This window comes from Rhinatrema bivittatum, chromosome 6, assembly GCF_901001135.1.
Source record: "Rhinatrema bivittatum chromosome 6, aRhiBiv1.1, whole genome shotgun sequence".
Lineage (NCBI taxonomy): Eukaryota > Metazoa > Chordata > Amphibia > Gymnophiona > Rhinatrematidae > Rhinatrema > Rhinatrema bivittatum.
In genome coordinates this window covers 331,637,982-331,661,394 of record NC_042620.1, presented here as the reverse complement: position 1 = coordinate 331,661,394, position 23,413 = coordinate 331,637,982, and the positions used below count along the sequence as shown (strand labels likewise).

The window sequence follows — 23,413 nt, the reverse complement described above, 5'->3', positions numbered from 1 at the left end:
GGCAACAAATTCCAGAGTTTAATTGTGCGTTGAGTAAAAAAGAACTTTCTCCAATTAGTTTTAAATGTGCTACATGCTAACTTCATGGAGTGCCCCCTAGTCTTTCTATTATTCGAAAGAGTAAATAACCGATTCACATCTACCCGTTCTAGACCTCTCATGATTTTAAACACCTCTATCATATCCCCCCTCAGCCGTCTCTTCTCCAAGCTGAAAAGTCCTAACCTCTTCAGCGTTTCCTCATAGGGAAGCTGTTCCATCCCCTTTATCATTTTGGTAGCCCTTCTCTGTACCTTCTCCATCGCAACTATATCTTTTTTGAGATGCGGCGACCAGAATTGTACACAGTATTCAAGGTGCGGTCTCACCATGGAGCGATACAGAGGCATTATGACATTTTCCGTTTTATTCACCATTCCCTTTCTAATAATTCCCAACATTCTGTTTGCTTTTTTGACTGCCGCAGCACACTGACCCGACGATTTCAATGTGTTATCCACTATGACGCCTAGATCTCTTTTTTGGGTTATAGCACCTAATATGGAACCCAACATTGTGTAACTATAGCATGGGTTATTTTTCCCTATATGCATCACCTTGCACTTATCCACAATAAATTTCATCTGCCATTTGGATGACCAATTTTCCAGTCTCACAAGGTCTTCCTGCAATTTATCACAATCTGCTTGTGATTTAACTACTCTGAACAATTTTGTGTCATCTGCAAATTTGATTACCTCACTCGTCGTATTTCTTTCCAGATCATTTATAAATATATTGAAAAGTAAGGGTCCCAATACAGATCCCTGAGGCACTCCACTGCCCACTCCCTTCCACTGAGAAAATTGTCCATTTAATCCAACTCTCTGTTTCCTATCTTTTAGCCAGTTTGCAATCCACGAAAGGACATCGCCACCTATCCCATGACTTTTTACTGTTCCTAGAAGCCTCTCATGAGGAACTTTGTCAAACGCCTTCTGAAAATCCAAGTATACTACATCTACCGGTTCACCTTTATTCACATGTTTATTAATAGGGATGTGAATCAGGCTTCGGATGATTGAAAATATTGTTGATATTTTCAAAATCGTCAGAAATCGGGGGCTCCGCCAAAACGATAGGAAAACCCCACGATATTGTTTGTGGGGGTTCTCTTATCGTTTTGAATGAGGGTGGGAAAAACGGCACAGAAAAATAACCCCTAAACCCACCCCGACCCTTTAAAACTAATCCCTTAGCTTCCCCCGCCCTCCCGACCCCCCCCAAAAAACTTTTTACAGGTACCTGGTGGTCCAGTGGGGGTCCCGGGAGTGATCTCCCGCTCCCGGGCCGTCGGCTGCCACTAATCAAAATGGCGCCGATGGCCCTTTGCCCTTACCATGTGACAGGGTATCCGTGCCATTGGCACGGATACCCTGTCACATGGTAGGAGCACTGGATGGCCCGTGCCATTTTTAAAGATGGCTCCGGCCATCTTGGGTTGGCAACAGGAGCCAACAGCTGCCTCCCGCAGCACTCCCAGCTCCTGTTGCCAACCCAAGAGTGGAAGATCCAACTTGGGGATCGAACTGAAGCCCTTCCACATGGCAGCACAGGACACTTCCGGCTTCATGAAGAAATATTCCCTAAATGTTGCTCCTGTGTCCACCTTCCTCGGAGCCTTCATATCGTGACCTCTTATTCTAGAAAAAAAAAGGTTTGTTTCCCGTGCCTTATTTATGCTTTGAGACTATCATATCCCGCTATCTCCCTCTCCTCTCTAGTGTGTAGATGATTAGGTTATTCAGTCTCACTTCATCTGGCTTTTGGTATAGGCCCTGCACCATTTTTAGTAGCCCTTCTCTGGACCACCGCCAGCCTTTGGCTATCCGTTCCGGATACGGCCTTCCAGAGGGGGCCCAGTAGTCCAGGTGAGGCCCTCTTCTCTCTTTTTTTTTTTTCTACTTGTGCCTCTGCATCCCAGCATCCCCCTGGCTCTGGCCACCATCTCCTCACACTGTAGATCATTAGGACACAATCGCCCCAAGGTCCCTCCTTTTGCTGGTGCACATTCGTGTCTTCCCCCTTTCCCCACCCCAGGATCTTGCAATTTTTTTTTTTTTTTGCATACTGAACCTTTTAACCGCACTCCCGCCCGTGGTAATTGCACGTTAACCACAGGAGGAAACTGGCAAAAACAGTGCAAAACGCTGGCTCTGTTTGGCGGTGCAGTTTTGATGCAGCATTTTGGCACCAGGCTTTAATTTTCTGCAATTACAGAAAGCACTGTGCAGGGAAATATTTGCACGAGGAAGCGCTGGGGGACCTCCTGCCCTGCCATGTTTTCCAATTTCACATTTTTTGGGGCAAACGTCTCACAACGCTTTCTGCACAGACTGCTTTGTTTATGTGTTGTGTTTTGCTTAAACGATTTTGTCTTTCCGGAGCCGCCTCCTTTCCTCTTCAACACTTACTTTTATTTGCGTTATATGTGCACACTGTAATGGCGCTAAATGGTGTGGGAAAATCCTTGGGTGGCTGTCAATGAAGGCTCGGGGGGACACCGTAGCTCAGCAGAGGACGGGTCCTAGTTGAGCTGAAAGATCGAGAAATGTTAAGATGTACTAAGAAGAATCTCACCTCCTGCTCCTAGGGCCAAGGGAAAGAACAGTGGATGAACGAGAGACTGAGCGTCCCCTGGGAGAGGAAAGGATCGGATCCAGCGGCCGATGATCCCTCTGGGCAGGGTCCTGTCCTTGCAGAGAGCTTGTCCTCTGAGGAGGAAAGCACGGCAGAGTTGCCCGACGGGGACAGTGCTTCCTCTGAATCTAGGACACATCAGGGGAGCAGCAGCAGCAGGCGACGGTCCTGCCAGCCCTTGTCAGAGGCGGACGACTCTGCCGCAGACTCTCCTAATGTAAGTAGCCTGGCTTCTCCCTCCCTCGGCGGCTTTGTGCCTTTGAGGAAAGAGGGCTAAATACCATGGGAAATATTCCACATGCATAATTACTCCCTATGTATTAATTACACATTTATCCCATAATGTAGCATTCTACTGTGAATATTATTTATGTATTCAGTTTTTTTTTTACCCACCTTTCTTCAAACTCAAAGTGAGGTAAAATAGCACAAAAAAGCATTAGGAAAATAAAAGCAGGGGACAGGAAAGAAACACAACACCCAAAGTTAAAATGAAAAAACAAAACAATCCTATCGCGCTATAAATATAACAAAATGCATCGTAGAAATCCTTCACTCTAATAAAGCAATTTCAAGAGCCAATGTTTCTGATGTCCACCTTTCAGATATAATTCTTCTGCACAGATGCCATGTGGCTATAAATGGAGGCCATGCCATAGTTTTCCTAGTGCTGCAGACCCGGCGTGCTCATCGGCATTGACTCGCCCAGGCTTTCCTGCTCCGGCACGCCGTGGGTACCTCTCACCGGGCGCCTCCGAGGCCCCTGCTGAAAATCTTTCTTTTCAGCCCGAGCCCCCCCCCCCCCCCCCCCCCCCCCCCCCCCCCCGTCCTCCGTGATCTCACTCTGTAATACGCAGGGCATTCACCAACCATCAAGAGCTGCCTGGCTACCTGCCAGTGGCCAGAATACATGACTTGTCAGATTTAAGTAGCTGCAGGCAAACAGACTTGAAATTTTGCCCCCCACTGGCCCAGCAACCCTTGCAGGCTCCGCGCACAGAGCTCAGAAGACGCTCCCTAACGTCCCCTAACCGTGCTGGGTTGTAGCAGCTTCCTTGGTCCTTTCCAGAGGAGCCCCTGAGGGCTGGAGGGTCCCTGTACTACAATATCCTCTGTTTTGTTGGTCCCTTGAAACCTCCAAAGACTCCAGTTAGCATCAGCCCAGCGCACTAAATGTTATGTTTCGGGATGAGAGCTTCTGGGTTTTACAGCTAATGCGTCTTGCACGATCTTATCATTTGACTCCTAGCAAAACAGTTCATATTTTTTTCCCTTGGTGTTTTTTAAATTTTCTTTTGCAGCCTTTGTCCTGCCCTCCTCATCCCCTGACGCGGGCTCCCTCTGTCAGACTGGACCGGTGCCACTCCCTGCCGCTCTCTCAAAGTACCCCAACAGGGCTGGACCAGCTGGGGTGGATGAAGGTCAGGCAGCTCAGCACAGGTACAGTAAAATGCTCTTCTACACATTTCCTGGGCGGTCACATTTCCTCCATGACACCATGTCATAAGGGGCAAGCAAACTTCCATATATGGAGGAAAGAGAAGGCGGGAATTACATTTACTTTTGTATATGGAGGAAAGAGAATTTGTAAGAGGCAGGACATATGGAGGAAAGAGAAGGCGAGAATTACTTACATTTACTTCCGTATATGGAGGTAAGAGGAGGCAGGACTTGTTCTTACACGTCCATATATGGAGGATAGAGAAGGCGGGAATACGGAAGTAATTCCTGCCTTCTCTTTCCTCCATATATGGACATGTAAGAACGTCCTGTCTCCCCTTACCTCCATATACGGAAGTAAATTTAATTAATTCCTGCCTTCTCTTTCCACCATATATGGACGTGTAAGATAAAGTCCTGCCTCCTCTTACCTCCATATACGGAAGTAAATGTAAGTAATTCATACCTTCTCTATCCTCCATATATGGACGTGTAAGAACAAGTCCTGCCTCCCCTTATTACCTCCATATATGGAAGTAAATCCCGCCTTCTCCATACGTCCTGCCTCTTTGACTTACAGCTTTCTCTTTCCTCCATATACAAGTAAATGTAATTCTCGCACTCTTTCCTCCATATATGGACATGTATGGAGGAAAGAGTGCCTCCTCTTACCTCCATATACGGAAGTATATGTAAGTAATTCCATATACGGAAGTAAATTACTTCCGTATATGGAGGTAAGGGGAGGCAGGACTTGTTCTTACATGTCCATATATGGAGGAAAGAGTAGGCAGGAATTACATTTACTTCCATATATGGAGGTAAGAAGAGGCAGGACTTGTTCTTCTTACACATCCATATATGGAGGAAAGAGAAGGCGGGAATTACATTTACTTCTGTATATGGAGGAAAGAGAGGTAGAGCTTGCTTTTACTTCCGTATATGGAGGTAAGAAGAGGCAGGACTTGTTCTTACATGTCCATATATGGAGGAAAGAGAAGGCGGGAATTACATTTACTTCTGTATATGGAGGAAAGAGAGGTAGAGCTTGCTTTTACTTCCGTATATGGAGGTAAGAGGAGGTGGGACTTGTTCTTACATGTCCATATATGGAGGAAAGAGTGCAGGAATTACATTTACTTCTGTATATGGAGGTAAGAAGAGGCAGGACTTGTTCTTACATGTCCATATATGGAGGAAAGAGAAGGCGGGAATTACATTTACTTCTGTATATGGAGGAAAGAGAGGTAGAGCTTGCTTTTACTTCCGTATATGGAGGTAAGAGGAGGTGGGACTTGTTCTTACATGTCCATATATGGAGGAAAGAGTGCAGGAATTACATTTACTTCTGTATATGGAGGTAAGAAGAGGCAGGACTTGTTCTTACACGTCCATATACGGAGGAAAGAGTGCGGGAATTACATTTACTTCTGTATATGGAGGAAAGAGTGCGGGAATTACATTTACTTCCATATATGGAGGTAAGAAGAGGCAGGACTTGTCCATATATGGAGGAAAGAGTGCGGGAATTACATTTACTTCTGTATATGGAGGATAGAGAGGTGGAGCTTGCTTTTACTTCAGTATATGGAGGTAAGAGGAGGTGGGACTTGTTATGTTATGTTCTGCACCTTTCTTAGAGTCTGTCTGATTTCCAATTCTCTGTCATTGCTGCTTGCCCTTTCCCAGCTGCGCCTGACCTGGGCTCGAAGACTCTGGAGGTCCGCAGAGATGGCCGGAAGGGCAGATCGAAATGGAAACCTACAAAGCCTTCAGATGACCAGTTGCCCGTCCATAAAGTAAGTTCTTACGGTTCCAGTCCTGGCTTGCTTTGGTGACAGTGTTGTTCAGGCACCAGTGGTGTATCATGATGAGTTAGAAAGTTTGCAGGTGTCCTCTCTATTCATGGTGCAACCTTACGCCTGTCATTTAACCTCAGATCTAGCAAACTCTTCAGAGAAAAGGGTCCTTCCTGTGGTGGTAGAGGAGGGGCAGACAGATGTAGAAACCATATCACAAATATCTGGGAAGGCAGGGGTCACACTCTGTGCCAGAGCTTAGTCCATGCAAAATCCCATGGACTCTCTGATTTGGGGGAGGGGAAGGGGAGACCTTCAGGGCCCGAGGAATAGTGTAGGGCTTGTTCTGTAAGTGTATGCTCTGCAGACCTCACCTTTCCTGTTTGGTTTGGATTTGATTTGATTTATGTTCGGCTTTTCGGCACTTCAGAGCGGTAATCTTTCACTCTCCTAGCCTGCTCCTGGAAGTCACTGGGTTACTTCAGACTGAAATATCCAAAATGTACCGAAAAAAAAAAAAAAATGTCACCAACCGCCAAAATGTACCGAAAAAAAAAATTGTCAGATATCCACTTTCTTGACCCCTGGGTGTGGGTGAGAAGCTGCGACCCTGCTTAGTACAAAGGGGTCCATCAGTACTGTATAAGGGACAGGGGAACTGAAAAAAAATCAGATCCATCTCATCCAATCCCAAACTAAAAATGCCACATTAAACCTAGGGGGGGTGGTCCGCTGCTCCTGTGCAGGCAGGAAATGATCATTGCAGGAACAGGTGCTGCGGTCAAATGGTTCATTCCTCCAACCTATATATGGCTTGGTCCTAACACTGGGCCAGAATCTGTATTGGAGATCCCCATGGGATCTTTACGTATACAGCACATGTAAGAGCCTTCCCATGATTTCAGACATCAGATTGTGACGTGATGTAAAATTGTAAGAACCAATGCGGCAACATCACCATAAGACTGATACGTAGCTGCCAGATTGATTCACTGACTGGGCAGATACGGCACTTCGACTTTCGGTAAGGATCTGCTGTATCATCCTTAATTAATTACCAGGATGATGACACAAATACTTTACAGGCTCGGAGCTGTCATTAACCCGCTTTCTCGATCTGAGGAGAGCAGGGTTCTTAGCAGCCAGTCCTGGTCTCAGAGCAAACTGAACTCTGTCGGAAGTTGTGACAAGTTTAATTGAGTTCATGCATAGAGTGATGAAGATCATTTTTTGTGGTATAACAATTCCAAAAATTGTATTGCAATACAATGCAATACAATTGCAAAACAATGCGAGTCCTGGAGAAGACTGGATTTTTTACAAATTACGTGACTTTTTATGGACCAATAGAAATGAATAATAGAAAGGTGCCGTGGTATATGACATTTAGAGGCCTTGTTTAGTTGTAGCGTACAGGGAGTGGTGTTTTCCAGTGTTACTACCTTGCATTGACGATGAATGAGGGCATTCCCTGCAGATTTATTCTGCGCTATCCTGGAAAGCTGATTTCCTCCTCGGTGTGCCTTCTCGTTTGCTCTGGGATTGCAGCTTTGACAGAATTAGGTAGAGCTTTCCATGGTCTCTGCAGTTTTCCGGGAATAACTGATGTGGGAGAGTCAGATTGGACTCTCTTGCAACTCCTCTGATTCCTTTGAATGCATCTGGGGAACGACATCTGCAGTCAGCCGTCATCTAAAACAGTCATAACTACCATTAATTAGCACTCATTTAGAGATTGATTTAAGTGTGTTAAATATAATCCATGGAGAAGAATTACATTCTGCTTCAGCAAGAGCCTACTGTATCTGAGGATAAACATGCTCTCGTTTTCTATTAAATATAATTCCCCCTCATTTAAGCAAAATGATTTCATTTAGTAATGGCTGTGTGTGGCTAGAGGAGCCATCTCTGGTTTTGTGAGGAGCGTTTATCAGCAGTGTCCCCTCTAATCTAGGTCAGAGAAACATATTGCAAGGAGCAGGGTACTCTGGCTCGGACTGTGCTGGCTTGTGAACCAAGTTCCTTTTTCGCATGTGCACGGTTCAGCGGGAAACCAGATTAAAAAAAGATTCCATTAGGGCCAGCCGTTCACTTTGAGATTCTCACAAATCAGGTAAGGCCTTTGGGTCCCTCGATGTGCCACCAGGTTTACAGTCATAAGAACGTAAGAAATTGCCAAGCTGGGTCAGACCAAGGGTCCATCAAGCCCAGCATCCTGTTTCCAACAGAGGCCAATCCAGGCCATAAGAACCTAGCAATTACCCAAACACTAAGAAGATCCCATGCTACTGATGCAATTAATAGCAGTGGCTATTCCCTAAGTAAACTTGATTAATAGCCATTAATGGACTTCTTCTCCAAGAACTTATCCAAACTTTTTTTTGAACCCAGCTACACTAACTGCACTAACCACATCCTCTGGCAACAAATTCCAGAGCTTTATTGTGCGTTGAGTGAAAAAGAATTTTCTCCGATTAGTCTTAAATGTGCTACTTGCTAACTTCATGGAATTGCCCCCTAGTCCTTCTATTATTCGAAAGTGTAAATAACCGATTGACATCTACTTGTTCAAGACCTCTCATGATCTTAAAGACCTCTATCATATCCTCCCTCCGTCATCTCTTCTCCAAGCTGAAAAGTCCTAACCTCTTTAGTCTTTCCTCATAGGGGAGTTGTTCCATTCCCCTTATTATTTTGGTAGCCCTTCTCTGTACCTTCTCCATCGCAATTATATTTTTTTTGAGATGCAGCGACCAGAATTGTACACAGTATTCAAGGTGCGGTCTCACCATGGAGTGATACAGAGGCATTATGACATTTTCCGTTTTATTCACCATTCCCTTCCTAATAATTCCCAACATTCTGTTTGCTTTTTTGACTGCCGCAGCACACTGAACCGACGGTTTCAATGTGTTATCCACTATGACACCTAGATCTCTTTCTTGGGTTGTAGCACCTAATATGGAACCCAACATTGTGTAATTATAGCATGGGTTATTTTTCCCTATATGCATCACCTTGCACTTATCCACATTAAATTTCATCTGCCATTTGGATGCCCAATTTTCCAGTCTCACAAGGTCTTCCTGCAATTTATCACAATCTGCTTGTGATTTAACTACTCTGAACAATTTTGTGTCATCTGCAAATTTGATTATCTTACTCGTCGTATTTCTTTCCAGATCATTTATAAATATATTGAAAAGTAAGGGTCCCAATACAGATCCCTGAGGCACTCCACTGTCCACTGTCCACTCCACTGTCCATTTAATCCTACTCTCTGTTTCCTTTCTTTTAGCCAGTTTGCAATCCACGAAAGGACATCGCCACCTATCCCATGACTTTTTACTTTTCCTAGAAGCCTCTCATGAGGAACTTTGTCAAACGCCTTCTGAAAATCCAAGTATACTATATCTACCGGTTCACCTTTATCCACATGTTTATTAACTCCTTCAAAAAAGTGAAGCAGATTTGTGAGGCAAGACTTGCCCTGGGTAAAGCCATGCTGACTTTGTTCCATTAAACCATGTCTTTCTATATGTTCTGTGATTTTGATGTTTAGAACACTTTCCACTATTTTTCCTGGCACTGAAGTCAGGCTAACCGTTCTGTAGTTTCCCGGATCGCCCCTGGAGCCCTTTTTAAATATTGGGGTTACATTTGCTATCCTCCAGTCTTCAGGTACAATGGATGATTTTAATGATAAGTTACAAATTTTTACTAACAGGTTTGAAATTTCATTTTTTAGTTCCTTCAGAACTCTGGGGTGTATACCATCCGGTCCGGGTGATTTACTACTCTTCAGTTTGTCAATCAGGCCTACCACATCTAGGTTCACCGTGATTTGATTCAGTCCATCTGAATCATTACCCATGAAAACCTTCTCCATTACGGGTACCTCCCCAACATCCTCTTCAGTAATCACTGAAGCAAAGAAATCATTTAATCTTTCTGCGATGGCCTTATCTTCTCTAAGTGCCCCTTTAACCCTTCGATCATCTAACGGTCCAACTGACTCCCTCACAGGCTTTCTGCTTCGGATATATTTTAAAAAGTTTTTACTGTGAGTTTTTGCCTCTACAGCCAACTTCTTTTCAAATTCTCTCTTAGCCTGTCTTATCAACGTCTTACATTTAACTTGCCAATGTTTATGCTTTATCCTATTTTCTTCTGTTGGATCCTTCTTCCAATTTTTGAATGAAGATCTTTTGTCTAAAATAGCTTCTTTCACCTCCCTTTTTAACCATGCCAGTAATCGTTTTGCCTTCTTTCCACCTTTCTTAATGTGTGGAATACATCTGGACTGTGCTTCTAGAATGGTATTTTTTAACAATGACCACGCCTCTTGGACATTTTTTACTTTTGTAGCTGCTCCTTTCAGTTTTTTTCTAACAATTTTTCTCATTTTATCAAAGTTTCCCTTTTGAAAGTTTAGCACGAGAGCCTTGGATTTGCACACTGTTCCTCTTCCAGTCATTAAATCAAATTTGATCATATTATGATCACTATTGACAAGCAGCCCCACCACCGTTACCTCTCTCACCAAGTCCTGTGCTCCACTGAGAATTTGATCTAAAATTGCTCCCTCTCTTGTCGGTTCCTGAACCAATTGCTCCATAAAGCTATCATTTATTCCATCCAGGAACGTTATCTCTCTAGCGTGACCCGATGATACATTTACCCAGTCTATATTGGGGTAATTGAAGTCTCCCATTATTACTGCACTACCAATTTGGTTAGCTTCCCTAATTTCTCTTAGCATTTCACTGTCAGTCTCACCATCTTGACCAGGTGGACGGTAGTATACCCCTATCACTATAGTCTTCCCCGACACACATGGGATTTCTATCCATAAAGATTCAATTGTGCATTTAGTCTCATGCAGGATGTTTATCCTGTTGGACTCTAATCCACCCCGCAACCAAGTTGCAACTTTCTTTCATTGCAGTTATAATTTGTACCCCGGTATAGCACTGTCCCATTGGTTATCCTCTTTCCACCATGTCTCTGAGATGCCAATTAAGTCTATGTCATCATTCACTGCTATACATTCTAATTCTCCCATCTTACTTCTTAGACTTCTGGCATTAGCATACAGACATTTCAAAGCTGAACAACAGTCTGGAGTGAGGAGTTATTTTTGTGTCACTGGACTGATGCAGAAGAGCCCCAGAGAGAGAGAGAGAGAGTGCAAAACCCTTAAGAGTCTTGAATAGACTTTCCCTTCGTTCACGTGGGATCTAAAAGAAGGCGCGATAATTTGGGCGCACAATTTTACGCTTTTCGCATGCAAAATGTCTTGCCGTACGCAGAATGAAGTCTGCACTAAAAAACCCCACGGGCATGCTCTGCGGGGGTAGGACGGTGAGCATAAACCCTGGCACGCCTTATTACACTGGGGCCTTGCTACATGAACAGAGGCACAGGGCCATGAATTGACTCCCCCCCCCCCCCCCCCCCCCCCGGGGGTGATATATATATATATAGAGTCCGTTTATCAAGACAGCCCCCCTCGGGCGGAAGCAGCACAGAAGTAGCTTCCATGTTATGTAAACGTTGGATAAAATAACGACGAAGCCACTGAGATATGCATGTTGTGAGAAAATATTTCGGGGGAGTTGGTCTTTCACACGCTGGGTCTGATTTCCCAGCCGGAAGACGCAGGAACAGAGCGATCGGATGGGGGAGGCTGTTCTTTTCCTGTTAATGCAAACATTTCGCCTCATCTGGGTACTTTATTTTCGGGGTTGTTGTTTTTTTTTCCTGTTTTGGCCTGACTATCTTCTTGCTTCTTCGGGCCTCCAGTTCAATCAGAACCAGCCTCCAATGGCCTATGGCAACCTCGAGCCTCTATTCACAACTACCCGGGAGATGTTTCCCCTGTTTCTATCTTCCCTCCCCCCCCCCCCCCCACCCAGCCTTGACCAGGGGCCACAAACAGTGGCTCCCTCCTGTCCCCCAGCTAATATGGTTCCTTAGAAGGTCAATCTTCAATGCGCAGTCAGTGCTTTTTAGCCAGAATTGAAAACTGGAGTGAAGGCCGACACCAATACTTCGGTATAAAAAAAACATACAAATAAATAAATAAATAAGTGTAACTTAGTTGTAGCCCACGTAAGTTTTGCGGCTAAGTCAGACATTCCGTAGAGCCAGGTCTAAACTTAGCTGGTTATAACTTTTATACGGCTAAGTGCGGGTATATACACGTACATCCAGTGGCTTAGCTGTGCTGCTGAATGTACCTTGCGTCTTAGTGACCGGCTTTGAATATTGACCTCTAGGTGTCACTGTGGAGTGAGAGCTTAGGAGCTGTCAGCATGGCCTGCAAGGTGCACCTCTCCAGCTCGTCTCTTTTTGAGTCTGAGGCCTGCAGACCGCACCAGTCTAAATGGAAATGCCATCTTTTAAAGATATCCCAGGCCCCCTTGCACTTCCGTTTATTATGTGCGACCAAAGGCTCGTATATACAAAGCATCCCTTAGTGTGCGCATACCTGTGCTATATGAGGGTCGTTCATATTCTTTGAGCCTTTGCTCACACCTCTATGTTTTCAGAGCGAGATCGTTATTGGTATTTGCTTGTGGTGTTCTTACACTTTGGGGTTTCCTAGTGTTGTATATTGTGTTTGACATAAAGAACTCCTGCTCCTCCTTGTCTGGTCATCCGTATCGTCCTTCCTTAACTGGCTATAGCCTGGCTTGGCCGTATACTCATTCGTGAGACTTCACTGAGCCCCATCCTCGGTGACTGCAACAGTTTTCCACCGTTAGGGCCTGCAGGTCTGGAATTTTCTTGCCCAGACTGCTGAGCGTTTGTGCTCCTCGCTTTCCAGCGCTTCTGCTGTGGCTGGCTCTTCTGGTTACTTTTCCTGCCCTTTTGCTTAAGCGTGCACTATTACGCCTGCCTCATCTGTTTATTATGGTCGGCGCTTGTGCTGTGTTTGTTGCCAACATCTGGTTGATCATACGGGAAGAGGGGATACCATGACCATAACTCCCAGTTTAAGGCTGTCAGTGAGTCAGGGCTACCAGTAGTGGAATGCACTGTGCTGTGGATATTTTTTTTTTTTTTTAAATTTTATTTTAAATATCAGGAGGGGCTCCCATGAAACAAAATTAGAAGCATTTTCAGATGCCCGTGGGGTGAGCGCCCTCTGGTGGTAAGAGATTTAAATTGCAGCATGCTGATATAGCCCAGTCTGTACTGACTAGGTCATTACAATTTCTGCCCTCTGGGCTTCGTGATCTCCAGTCAGCTCGCTCTTGAAGCTGGATAAAGCCCGGCTGCCGGGCCTGGAAGGGTTAATTGCCCCTTGGCGATCCAAAGCGTGTATCTGCTGCACTGGTTTCGAATCTTGGCGGCAGAAGCTTGTGCGTCTTTTTTTTTTTTTTTTTTTTCCCCCAAAAGCTCCAAAGATGGGTCGGTGCGTTAAGCCTCTTCCCGAAGTCCAGGAGCTCTTGCGGGGAGGAGGTTGGGGGGGAAAACACGTCAGATGCAGAAGATGGAGTCTTCTTCCTGAGGAGAGGCCGGAAGGATGCAGCAGCTGCTAAAGATGAGAGAGTGGCCTGGGCCGCTCCCTGCGGAGGAAGCCGGAGGAAAACTTTTGCAGGGGGCTTTTGGTTCACTGTCGTCCCCGTCCCCCTCCCCCCGGTCGCTATCACTCCGCATTGTACGTTTGCATTAATCAGTTTTCAGTACCAGCGGTAGAGGTGCGCAGCGTCTTGGATTTTTTCATGCTAACGATGGGAGTTGCTAGGAAACGGCAGAAGATTTCTTGGTAATTTTGCAGGGATTTTTTTTTTTTTTTTTCCGCCGCCTGCTTTTGCCGTGGGATTTCTTTCTGCCTGGCTTCGGTCTAGGCTCGCAGCGCTGCCGTGCCACCCGTTCCCAAACACCCCCCCCCCCCTGCCACCTCACCTCACAGCTTGGGGGGGAGGGGGAGGGGGAGAATACAGGCTTTAAGCCGTTTGATTCTCCGTCTTCGGGGAAGACAGGCGCAGGCCAACAAAGCTGCTCGGAATCTGAAATCATGGCCAAGGAAAAACAAAAAAAACCCCAAGTCAACAAGCAAATTGTATGAGGAAAAGAAATGCAGGAACGTGCAAGAGAAAATAAACAACCATTGTGACTGGTAGTAACTGTAAAATTAGCAGTTCTGCCGTGGCTGCACGTTTCCTGGTCGTGAACCGGACCTTGGCTCCTCTTCTGGCAGTATTGCAGCCCGGGAGGTGGAAATGGGACCTGGGCCGGGTTCCTCGTTCTCCGTTTCTATCTCCCAGAAGAGCCCAGGTAGCTGGGAAATCCCCCGCTCCCCCCCCCCCCCCCCCCCACTGCACAGCCTTCGGCTGCAGGGGTAACCAGACCGCTGGTGTCACCAGGTACAGATGTGCTGGGGTTCCCGGCTGACCCGTCCTGTATCAGCACCGGAGCACGGCTGGAACAGAACCGGTAGGAAAGCAGCAGCCGCACACGAGCGCATCCCCTGCTCCCCTTCCCAGCCCCCCCCCCCCCCCCTGGTTGTCCTCCCTCCTGAGCCGCGGTTAAGTCATTGTCATGGCAATGCTTCTGTGTCTCTGTGGTGCCGGCGGCCGGGAGTTTCCCTCTCCGTGCTCAGGCTTCGAGCTTGCATCCCGGCACCTCTGCTTCGCAGGCAGCCAGGCTCACATGGAGGTTTTGGCAAGGGGGGGAGGGGGGAGGTATCACTTGGGCCTGTACTGAGATCCTGGTGGAGGGGGGGGGGGGGTGCAGAGCGGAGATGAGTGGCACGGGGGGAGTTGGTAGCCTCACAGGGACTTTTTCAGCCTCGTCGACTTCCCCCTGGGCGATGGGTTGAGGCAGAGCTCCTCCACCCGGTCACTGAGGCTGCCCACGGCCTCTCTGCTCCTTCACGATGTCCACGGTGAACGGGCACGGGACGCAGCTCCCCTGCATGCACATAGTCCTCCTGCCCTATGCATGGCGGGTAGCCTGAAACCCTAGCTGGCTGGGTGATCCCCCCAAGGACTAGGCTGAGAAATGCCGATTCTGTAACGCCAACTGGAAAGATGCGTGACCCTTTCTCCCTAGTGCACGGAGTGGCATGGTTGGCCATGTTGGCCTTGCGTGTTCTCATCATAACTTGTACGTTCATTCTTTCTTAATCCTGTTACTTCTGAGGAGGCTCACGATGATGAATGCAATCAACAGAAAAGTGTACTTATGGAGGACACGCGCCATGCAAACAGGATCCCGAGGAGCAGTCCCCCGCCACCAATCAGTTTTGTCAGTGTGCGTCCACGGATGCGCGCGTTTTGTCCACGTATTCCAGGCCACGTGGGGTTTTGCGCAAGTGCCCCGGGATCCTGAGCGTCGCAGGAGGCCAATTTAACATCCCCCCTCCCCGTAGGACAGTTTCGCCTAAAAGTGAAGGGGGGCTGTCTGTCTGTCTGTCCGTTGCTCCTTGCAGATTCTGCGCTCTCTCTGCTGCAGAGGGCCTGTGACCGTCCAAGGATTTCCCCCAGCGTCACTTTCCCTGACAGGCCCAGGCGAGAGAAGGGTAACAGTGCCCCCGCCCTCCCGCCTGCCTTGGGAGCGTGGCGGGTCCCACGCCGTGGCTGAGGGAGAGGATCGGGGAGCCCTCCCGGGATGTCAGCATTTTCAGCCGAGACCAAATTACGCAGAGACCTGAAATCGGATCAGACGCGCTGCTGGATTAATTTTTTTTTTTTTTTTTTTTTGCAGCCGGGCCGGAGCTTTCTCTGCGCTCTGAATCGGTGGCAAGCACTTTTGTTATGAAGGCTTCAGTAGAAGAAGAGAGAGAGGGAAGGAGGGGGGAGGCTTTTCTAACATTTTGCATCCCAACCTGCGTGTGAGCGCCACGTTGCAGGAGCGGATCGGAGCGGTGTCTCGTTTAGAGGACGCTCACCGAAAGCAGGACCAGGCTGGGATCAGCAGGAGGGGAGGGGAGAGATGGCAGGGCACAGCGGGTGGGATAGGCCGGGGGGGGGGGGGGGAGCAACATACAGACACGCATTCGCATAACCTCAGGGACACGAGAACCCCCTGTAGTGGCACTGCAAATCTGATTCCAAAATCTGTGCTGAATTTGTGTGGCAGCTTCGGGGTCAGATTTGCTGCCCCACCTACATGTCCTGCGTAAACGATAAAGGCCACCCGGTCTGCCCAGCAAGCTTTTTATGGTAGCACCTGCTCCGGTTACCCCAGTTGGCACGGGTTAAGCCCCTTTCCTTCATTTCCATTTGTTAGCCATTAGGGATCCTCTGTGCTTATCCCATGCCCTTCTGAATTCCTCACTACCTCTTCCGGGAGGGGCATCCCTGCGTCCACCACCCTTTCCGTGCAGAACCGTTCCTCGATGTTGTTCCCGAGTCGGCCCCCTGGGAGCTTCATATTGTGTCCCCTCGGTCTGTGGCTTCCTTTCCATTGGAAAAGGTTCCTGTGCCTCATTAATGCCCTTCAGGTATCTCAGAGTCTGTATCCTGTCTCCCCTGGCCCTCCTCTCCCCCAGGGTTATACGTACCTAGGTCCTTCAGTCTTGTCTCCTAACTCTTCCCCACACACCGTTTTGGTCTCCCTTCTCTGGACCGCCTCCATCCTGTCTCTATCCTATCTGAGATACGGGCTCCAGAATTGAACACGGGGCTCCAGGTGAGGCCTCACCAGGGATCTGTACAAGGGCATCATCACCTCCTTTTCCTGTCTGTTATGCCTTTCTCTATGCGGCCCAGCATCCCTCTGGCCTCCGCCACCACTTTGTCACACTGCTTCGCTGCCATCAAATCACCAGACAGTGTCACCCCAAGGTCTCTTTCCTGGTCCATGCAAATCCGCCTTTTGCCCCTTATCATATTCAGCTCCTTTGGATTTCTGTACCCCAAGTGTACGACTCTCCACGTCCAGGCACTGAATCCCAGCTGCCAAACCTTCAACCACTCTTCAGGCTTTCTTAGATCACTTTTCATTCCCTCTACTCCTTCAGGCGTGTCCACTCTGTTGAAGACAAACTCTTCCTTCTAGCCCTTCCACTGGGTTGTTCTAAAAGACATTGAACAGAACCAATCCTTGAGGCACTCCACTTATCGCTCTCCTCTCCTCACTGTCATCTGTCAATAGGCAAATTTGCAATCCATTCAGCCATCTTGGAACTCACTCCCAGGCTTCTCATTCTGTCCATGAGCTTCCTGGGCGGGACAGTGTCAAAGGCTTTGCCGATATTTACCTGCATATGCGTAAATTGACTTTTGAGCGAGCTGGGGCAGGGAAATCCCTGAGAAAGAGGAATCTCATTGAAAAGAATACTGACGCAAGAAGGGACCTAGATCCAAGGGCATCACAGAATATCGTTACTTACGCTTAGTGATGGTGAGTTGGATACTAGTCCGCTTAGTGATGGTGAGATAGAACTGGATGAAACTAATTGACAGTTAATATGGGGATCTGCAACGAAAATTTCTATTTGTAATAGAAGTCAGGAGCCTATATATAAATTACTGCACAGAGCATATAGATATCCGGTATTCCTTTCCAAATTCAGTTCCTCTAGTCCTCTGTTGTCGGTGGCCCTTGGGACTTATATTTTTCACACGTGGTGGGAAATGTGTTAAGGGACAGCGTTTCTGGGGAGAAATGCACGTGACCATTCAGGATATCGCTGGCTCCTCCTGTGACTGGACTTTCACAGTCAGGCCTCGTTGGGGTACTGGAGTCAGGCAGACCTGGGCGGGAATGGACGGAGGTCGGTGGGAATTTGTTTACATGCAGCTCGAGGCCTGCAGCTTTCTCGATGGTGTAGTACCTTAGTGGAAATGGTCCTGACGGATGAGATTACTTGCAGGGAACGGGACAAGGCTGCACAGTACAATGCAGTATGGGGATGATATTGGAACTGGAGACAGCCTATGGGTTCGTAAAGTAGATATTTTTATTTTTTCTGGGAATGTTTACAGGAGCTCCCAGTCCGGGCCATGGGGCCTTCCTTTTATTGGATCTCAGGGAAAATATGAGGGATTATATTGTCCCATGTGTCGCTGTATTTTTGTATTATCTCTTTATTTGTTTTTTCATTGTGGGCACATTTTCACTGTGAGATGTTATCAGAGTTTGAACTTTGTGATTACAGTGTTTGGTGATTTTTGGTGTATTTCTCTAAATAAAACGTTAAAAAAAAAAAAACAAACCCCAAAAAAAGGCTTTACTGCAATCCAGATGAATCACATTGAGTGCTCGTCCTTGATCTAATTCTCCAGTTGCCCAATCAAGAGTCAGACGCCGTCTTCCTCTGATAAAGCCTCGCATCCTGCAGCCCATTGCACTGTCCGTAGTCCCCTCCGCTATCCTTCAGCTGCGTCCCCCGAGGTGGGGCTCCCCGGCCTGTAGCTTCCAGCCTCCTCTCTGCTCCCGCTCTCCTGAAGCGGGACCACCGCCGCTCTTCTCCAGCCACTCGGCGCCCGCTCCCGTTTCCGGGGATCCGTTGAACAGGTTGGGTCGTTGGACCTGCCAACTCCTCTCCGAACAAGTACGTGGTGCGCACCAGAGGAGGGAGGGGGAGAGAGAGAATCTGATACTCTGTATATCTCCCACTGTAAGAGGGGCAACTCGGGGAAGGTTTTGGGGGGGGGGGGGGGGGTGACGGTGTTACATTGGCACTAGGATATTGTTTTTGACATAAAGAAGCTGCTCCTCCTCTTCCATCCTCTCTCTCCTGCCTCGGCAGGTCATAGTAGCCTGGGATGGCCGAGTCTCGCTCATGAGGCTCGCCGAGCCACCTCTCTGTGATGAGCAGCAGTACCCGAGCCCACCTCCACCATCGGGGGGCCTGCAGAGCTGGAACCTCTTGCAGCGCTTCTGCACTTCACTTTCCAGTGACCTTTGCCCTCCGCTCGCTGCTGTTCCTGGGCACCTTTTCTTCTTTGGTGCTTAAGAGCGGAGCAGTTTTTTTAAATTTTTTTCTCTTCTCTCCACCCATTTCCAATTCCTTTGACTTCCTTCTGCCACCCCCACTGTCCTGTAGTTTAAACGCCCGGTGACGTTTGTTCTGAGTTTCTCACTTGGGATCCCTTTTTCCTGCCGCTGACGGACGCGGACCACCTTTACTGTGTGGTCTCCTTATTCCCTGCATATGCCCCCCCCCCCCCCCCCCCCCAGTATATACACAGCAGGTTTCGAGTCCGTGCCTTGAAGTTGTCCGTGTGGCTTAAGCCGTTGCCTTCCCTTTCCGTGAACAGGGAACACCCCTGAGAAGGCAGCGCCACGCGCCCGGGCTGCCTCCCCGGATCCTAGAAATCTCTCTCCGCGCTGCTTGGGTTATTGTTCCCAGCGCAGGCCGCTGGGGTCCCCCAGACGGATGATGACAGCGATTTCATCGTCCCGACTTTCTTCCTTGATGGCACTGACGGTCTGGGTTGCATTCGGCTTTGGGTCGTTCTCCTCCCACGGCGCTCAGCGTCTCCTTTCCCTGCGCCCTCCACCCCCCCATTCTCACTCCCTTTAGAAGGTAAGAAAGGCCATGCCCTCCCCCCTTCTCGCTGCGCGCCCCTGCTCTCCTCCCCCAGCTCTTCCTGGGCATTGAAAGAAGAGCTGCAAAATTCCTCTTACGGCTCCGACCTTTCCGTGCGTTTCCTAACACTCGTTGCTGGTAATATTCTCTGTAATATGTGTTTCAGACTTAAACGCCTCTCAGAGTTGTATCCCTAGAAGAAAGAAATCCCGGAGCTTACGTTTATAGGCTTAGATAACTGGATCACCAACTTCTCTGCACCCCGAAAAGTTCTTATTTTTTTTTCCCCTTCGTAGGAATCTTAAAAAAAAAAGCAAAACAACCCCCTCCCCCCTAAATATTATTATTACCATGTTAATAATCGCCTAGGATAAATCTCTGTTTATGTATCTTTAACATATAGTTTTTTGTTGATTATATTTATCACTCTCCAGTTGTTTTAGTTTAAATTCTGTCCTGTCTTCCATCTCCCATGTTTTACGCTCCCTGTTTAATGTAACTTTACTTTCTACCTAGATGTTAATTGGTTTCCCCTCAGTTACATTGTAAACCGGTACGATAAGACCTGGTCTTGAGCATCGGTATACTGCTGGCTTCTCCCTTACTGATCCCAGTGCCACATTTTGCACCGGTGATAATTCTCTGAGTGGGAAGGGACCTGCGTATCCACTTAAGGAATATCGAATGTTCCAAAGAGAGGATGCACAGTGGTCCTTACCTAGATTTTCCCCCAGAAAGATTGGACAGACTGGAGCGATGCAAAGGGATAATGGGTGGACTGCGGGGGTTGCAAATTTTTTTTAAAAAAACGACAGCGGTTCTGCCAAAGTTACAGAAATAAAGCATGGCTTCTGTTCGGCGAGTCGCCTGGGTTTTGCAGGGGTCAATGCCAGCGGGAGCAGCGCTCTGCTTCTGACATCCTCTCGTTACAATAAGTGCTTCTGGTTTGCTAATTAATGTAACTTTGGGGCCTGTTTGCCTCTCAGGGTGCTGGGAGTGATTTCACCGGCGGCCACGGAGCCCCTTCTGCTACTAATGCTTATTTCACGGTGGCGGTGCATTAACGTCCACAATGGGGGCCTGGACCAGATATTAGTGAAGGGAAATATAGCCATGTTTTTTTTTTTTTGATGGGAGGGGGGGAAAGGAGAGGAGTGAGGTGTGTTAGCCCATTCTGTCCCTCTCCTCTCCCTGGAGGACACACCCATGACGGGCTTAACTGCGACTGGGAAATGGAGCGCTGCTGTGCTCCCATAGTAACGTCTTGTCCTCCTCTTTCAGCTCACTCTGGGCTTTCTCATTTCCATCCTAATGCATAATCTGTTCTGCACTTCCCTGAGAGGAGCTTTAGATGTGGCCATGCTTTGGCAGCGCTAGGAGTGCTTTCAGCCTTACTGTGGCCCTCGCTTGCAGCCTTTATACTTCTGTACCTCTTCCTGGATGCAGATACTGACTCCTGTCACCTGCACATTCAGCCACAGCCAGGCGTACAAGCTCTTTGCAGCACTAAGTGTTGGCTTTACAGATACTGCACGCTTCCAAATCAAACATGCTCAACCTGTTGTTTTTTTTGTATTAGTTGGTATTTGAAAATCCCAGTTTTGCTCACTGTTGGTGCTACAAAATTAATATTTCATCATGAGGAACAATTCCAATAACAGCTAGTGGATCAAATATATATAACACACTGTAGAGTAGTTTGCAGAGAAACAAAGCCTGTCTCCTCTAGGATTGGAGGGCTCACGGGAGGATGCAGGGATATATAACCTGTCACCTCTAGGACTGGAGGGATCAGGGGATGGGTGCAGGGATACAGAGCCTGTCACCTCTAGGACTGGAGGGATCAGGGGATGGGAGCAGGGATACAGAACCTGTCACCTCTAGGACTGGAGGGATCAGGGATACAGAGCCTGTCACCTCTAGGACTGGAGGGATCAGGGGATGGGAGCAGGGATACAGAACCTGTCACCTCTAGGACTGGAGGGATCAGGGGACGGGTGCAGGGATACAGAGCCTGTCACCTCTAGGACTGGAGGGATCAGGGGACGGGTGCAGGGATACAGAGCCTGTCACCTCTAGGACTGGAGGGATCAGGGGATGGGAGCAGGGATACAGAGCCTGTCACCTCTAGGACTGGAGGGATCAGGGGATGGGAGCAGGGATACAGAGCCTGTCACCTCTAGGACTGGAGAGATCAGGGGATGGGAGCAGGGATACAGAGCCTGTCACCTCTAGGACAGGAGGGATCAGGGGATGGGAGCAGGGATACAGAGCCTGTCACCTCTAGGACTGGCGGGATCAGGGGATGGGAGCAGGGATACAGAGCCTGTCACCTCTAGGACTGCAGGGATCAGGGGATGGGAGCAGGGATACAGAGCCTGTCACCTCTAGGACTGGAGTCCCTGACCGTCCATCCACTGTGGAAGTTTGGAACATGAACCTTTAGACAGATAAGAGGCCATTTTACCCAGCTAATGAGCCTTTGAGTGGGCATGGAGAAGCATTTAGCCTGTTGCCCTGAAATGTGGTCTTTCTGGTGTGGAGCAGGGAGCTGCGAGAGAAGATGGTCCTCTGCTGCTGGTGGCTGCTTGTGGTGCATTTCTACGGGTCCTAAGCTGCCTGACGCCTTGTGACAAAGCTGCAACAGCACTGCCCTCCATACCTGCACAGGCCTGAAATTGCCTCCGTCCCCCATTATAAAATGACTATAATTAGGTGGTTAGATTTATATTAAAAAAAAAAAAAATCATTTTTATTGAAAACAGAGATCAGAACACAGCTCAATAAAAGTACAATAATAATGCTGCAAAATACGCAAGAGGAAGAGCATAGGCTGCTCTTACTGTTATTAAGACCCCTCTACTTGCCAGGACCCCATGCTGTATTAAAGCTGGCACTATTGCATCAAGCAGAGAGAGCAATGAAGAAACGCAGAAGGAGGGAGAGAGTCGGGGAGCTTAAGAGGCTGAGAGTACTTCTGGGGGTCCAACAGATCACTTTCCTCTTTGTGAACTGATAGGCTCTGTCTTCCTCAGTAACCTTCAGAAAGGGGCACCCTACCTTTGGAACATTATGCTATCTATTTTTTCATAAAATATCATTAATTCTGCGGCGTTCACCCTCCAGACCCAGTGTTTGTACATGGCTTAGCTTGAGACCTCCAGCTTCTTACTACGGTTTGTCATGCAGACGTCAAGAGTTGAGACACCACTCTCCCCCAGCCCCCTTATGTGGAATTTAATTACATTCCCTAGTAGAGTTGTTTAAGGGATTCACTGGTAGATAAATTCCAGTCATGTTTTGTAAATCCATGAGAATTTCCTCTACCTGTATGTCTTTTATGACCCCCACCTCATCACATCCCTGCCAGCGTCTGCTTGAGATGATTAACTTCATTTTGTGTAATCTTTCAGGGATATCATTTATTTTTTTTAATTTAGATTTATATTCCACTTTTCACACTTTTTTCAGCGCTTCAAAGTGGATTACATTCAGGTACTGTAGGTATTTCCCTATCCCCAGAGGGCTTACAATCTAAGGGGGTTGTTTTCTAAGATTATCGCATGTAAAAAAGGGACTTTTCGCGTGCGGTAGCTTTCCGGGGGCGAAGTCGGGAGGGGCGAGGAGGTGGACATGGCGCCATCTTTGCGGTGGCGCTATTGGGTGCGAAAGCCGGCAGCGATAACACCGCGGTGGTGCGATTGCTGCCGGATTTCGCAGGCCTGCCCCCCCCGTTACCACCGGGATTCTCCATTCTCTGCGAGAATGGAAAATCCCGGCCTAAGTTTGTACCTGAAGCTATGGAAGACAACGTGACTTGCCAAAGACAGAAGGAGTAACAGTGGAACTTGAACCCTGGTCTTCTGGTTCATAGCCCACTGCTCTAGCCACTAGGCTACTCCTCCAGCAAGGCAACATTTTGTATCCATTTTCCCAGGTGATCATACACCTTGAATTACCTTGAGTCACTCTCCAGATTATCTGATGCTTATGTCTGGGA

General features: G+C 47.9%; 1 protein-coding gene across 1 annotated transcript in view; it reads left to right on the top strand.

Moving 5' to 3' along the window:
• The window catches only part of ARHGEF9 (Cdc42 guanine nucleotide exchange factor 9), a 372,437-nt gene that overhangs the window by 17,529 nt on the left and 331,495 nt on the right, over positions 1-23,413 (top strand). Inside the window, exons 2-4 of the mRNA XM_029607691.1 lie at positions 2,633-2,896; positions 3,981-4,119; positions 5,809-5,918. Coding sequence (XP_029463551.1) covers positions 2,633-2,896; positions 3,981-4,119; positions 5,809-5,918 — 513 coding nt within the window. The remainder of the gene's footprint in view (positions 1-2,632; positions 2,897-3,980; positions 4,120-5,808; positions 5,919-23,413) is intronic.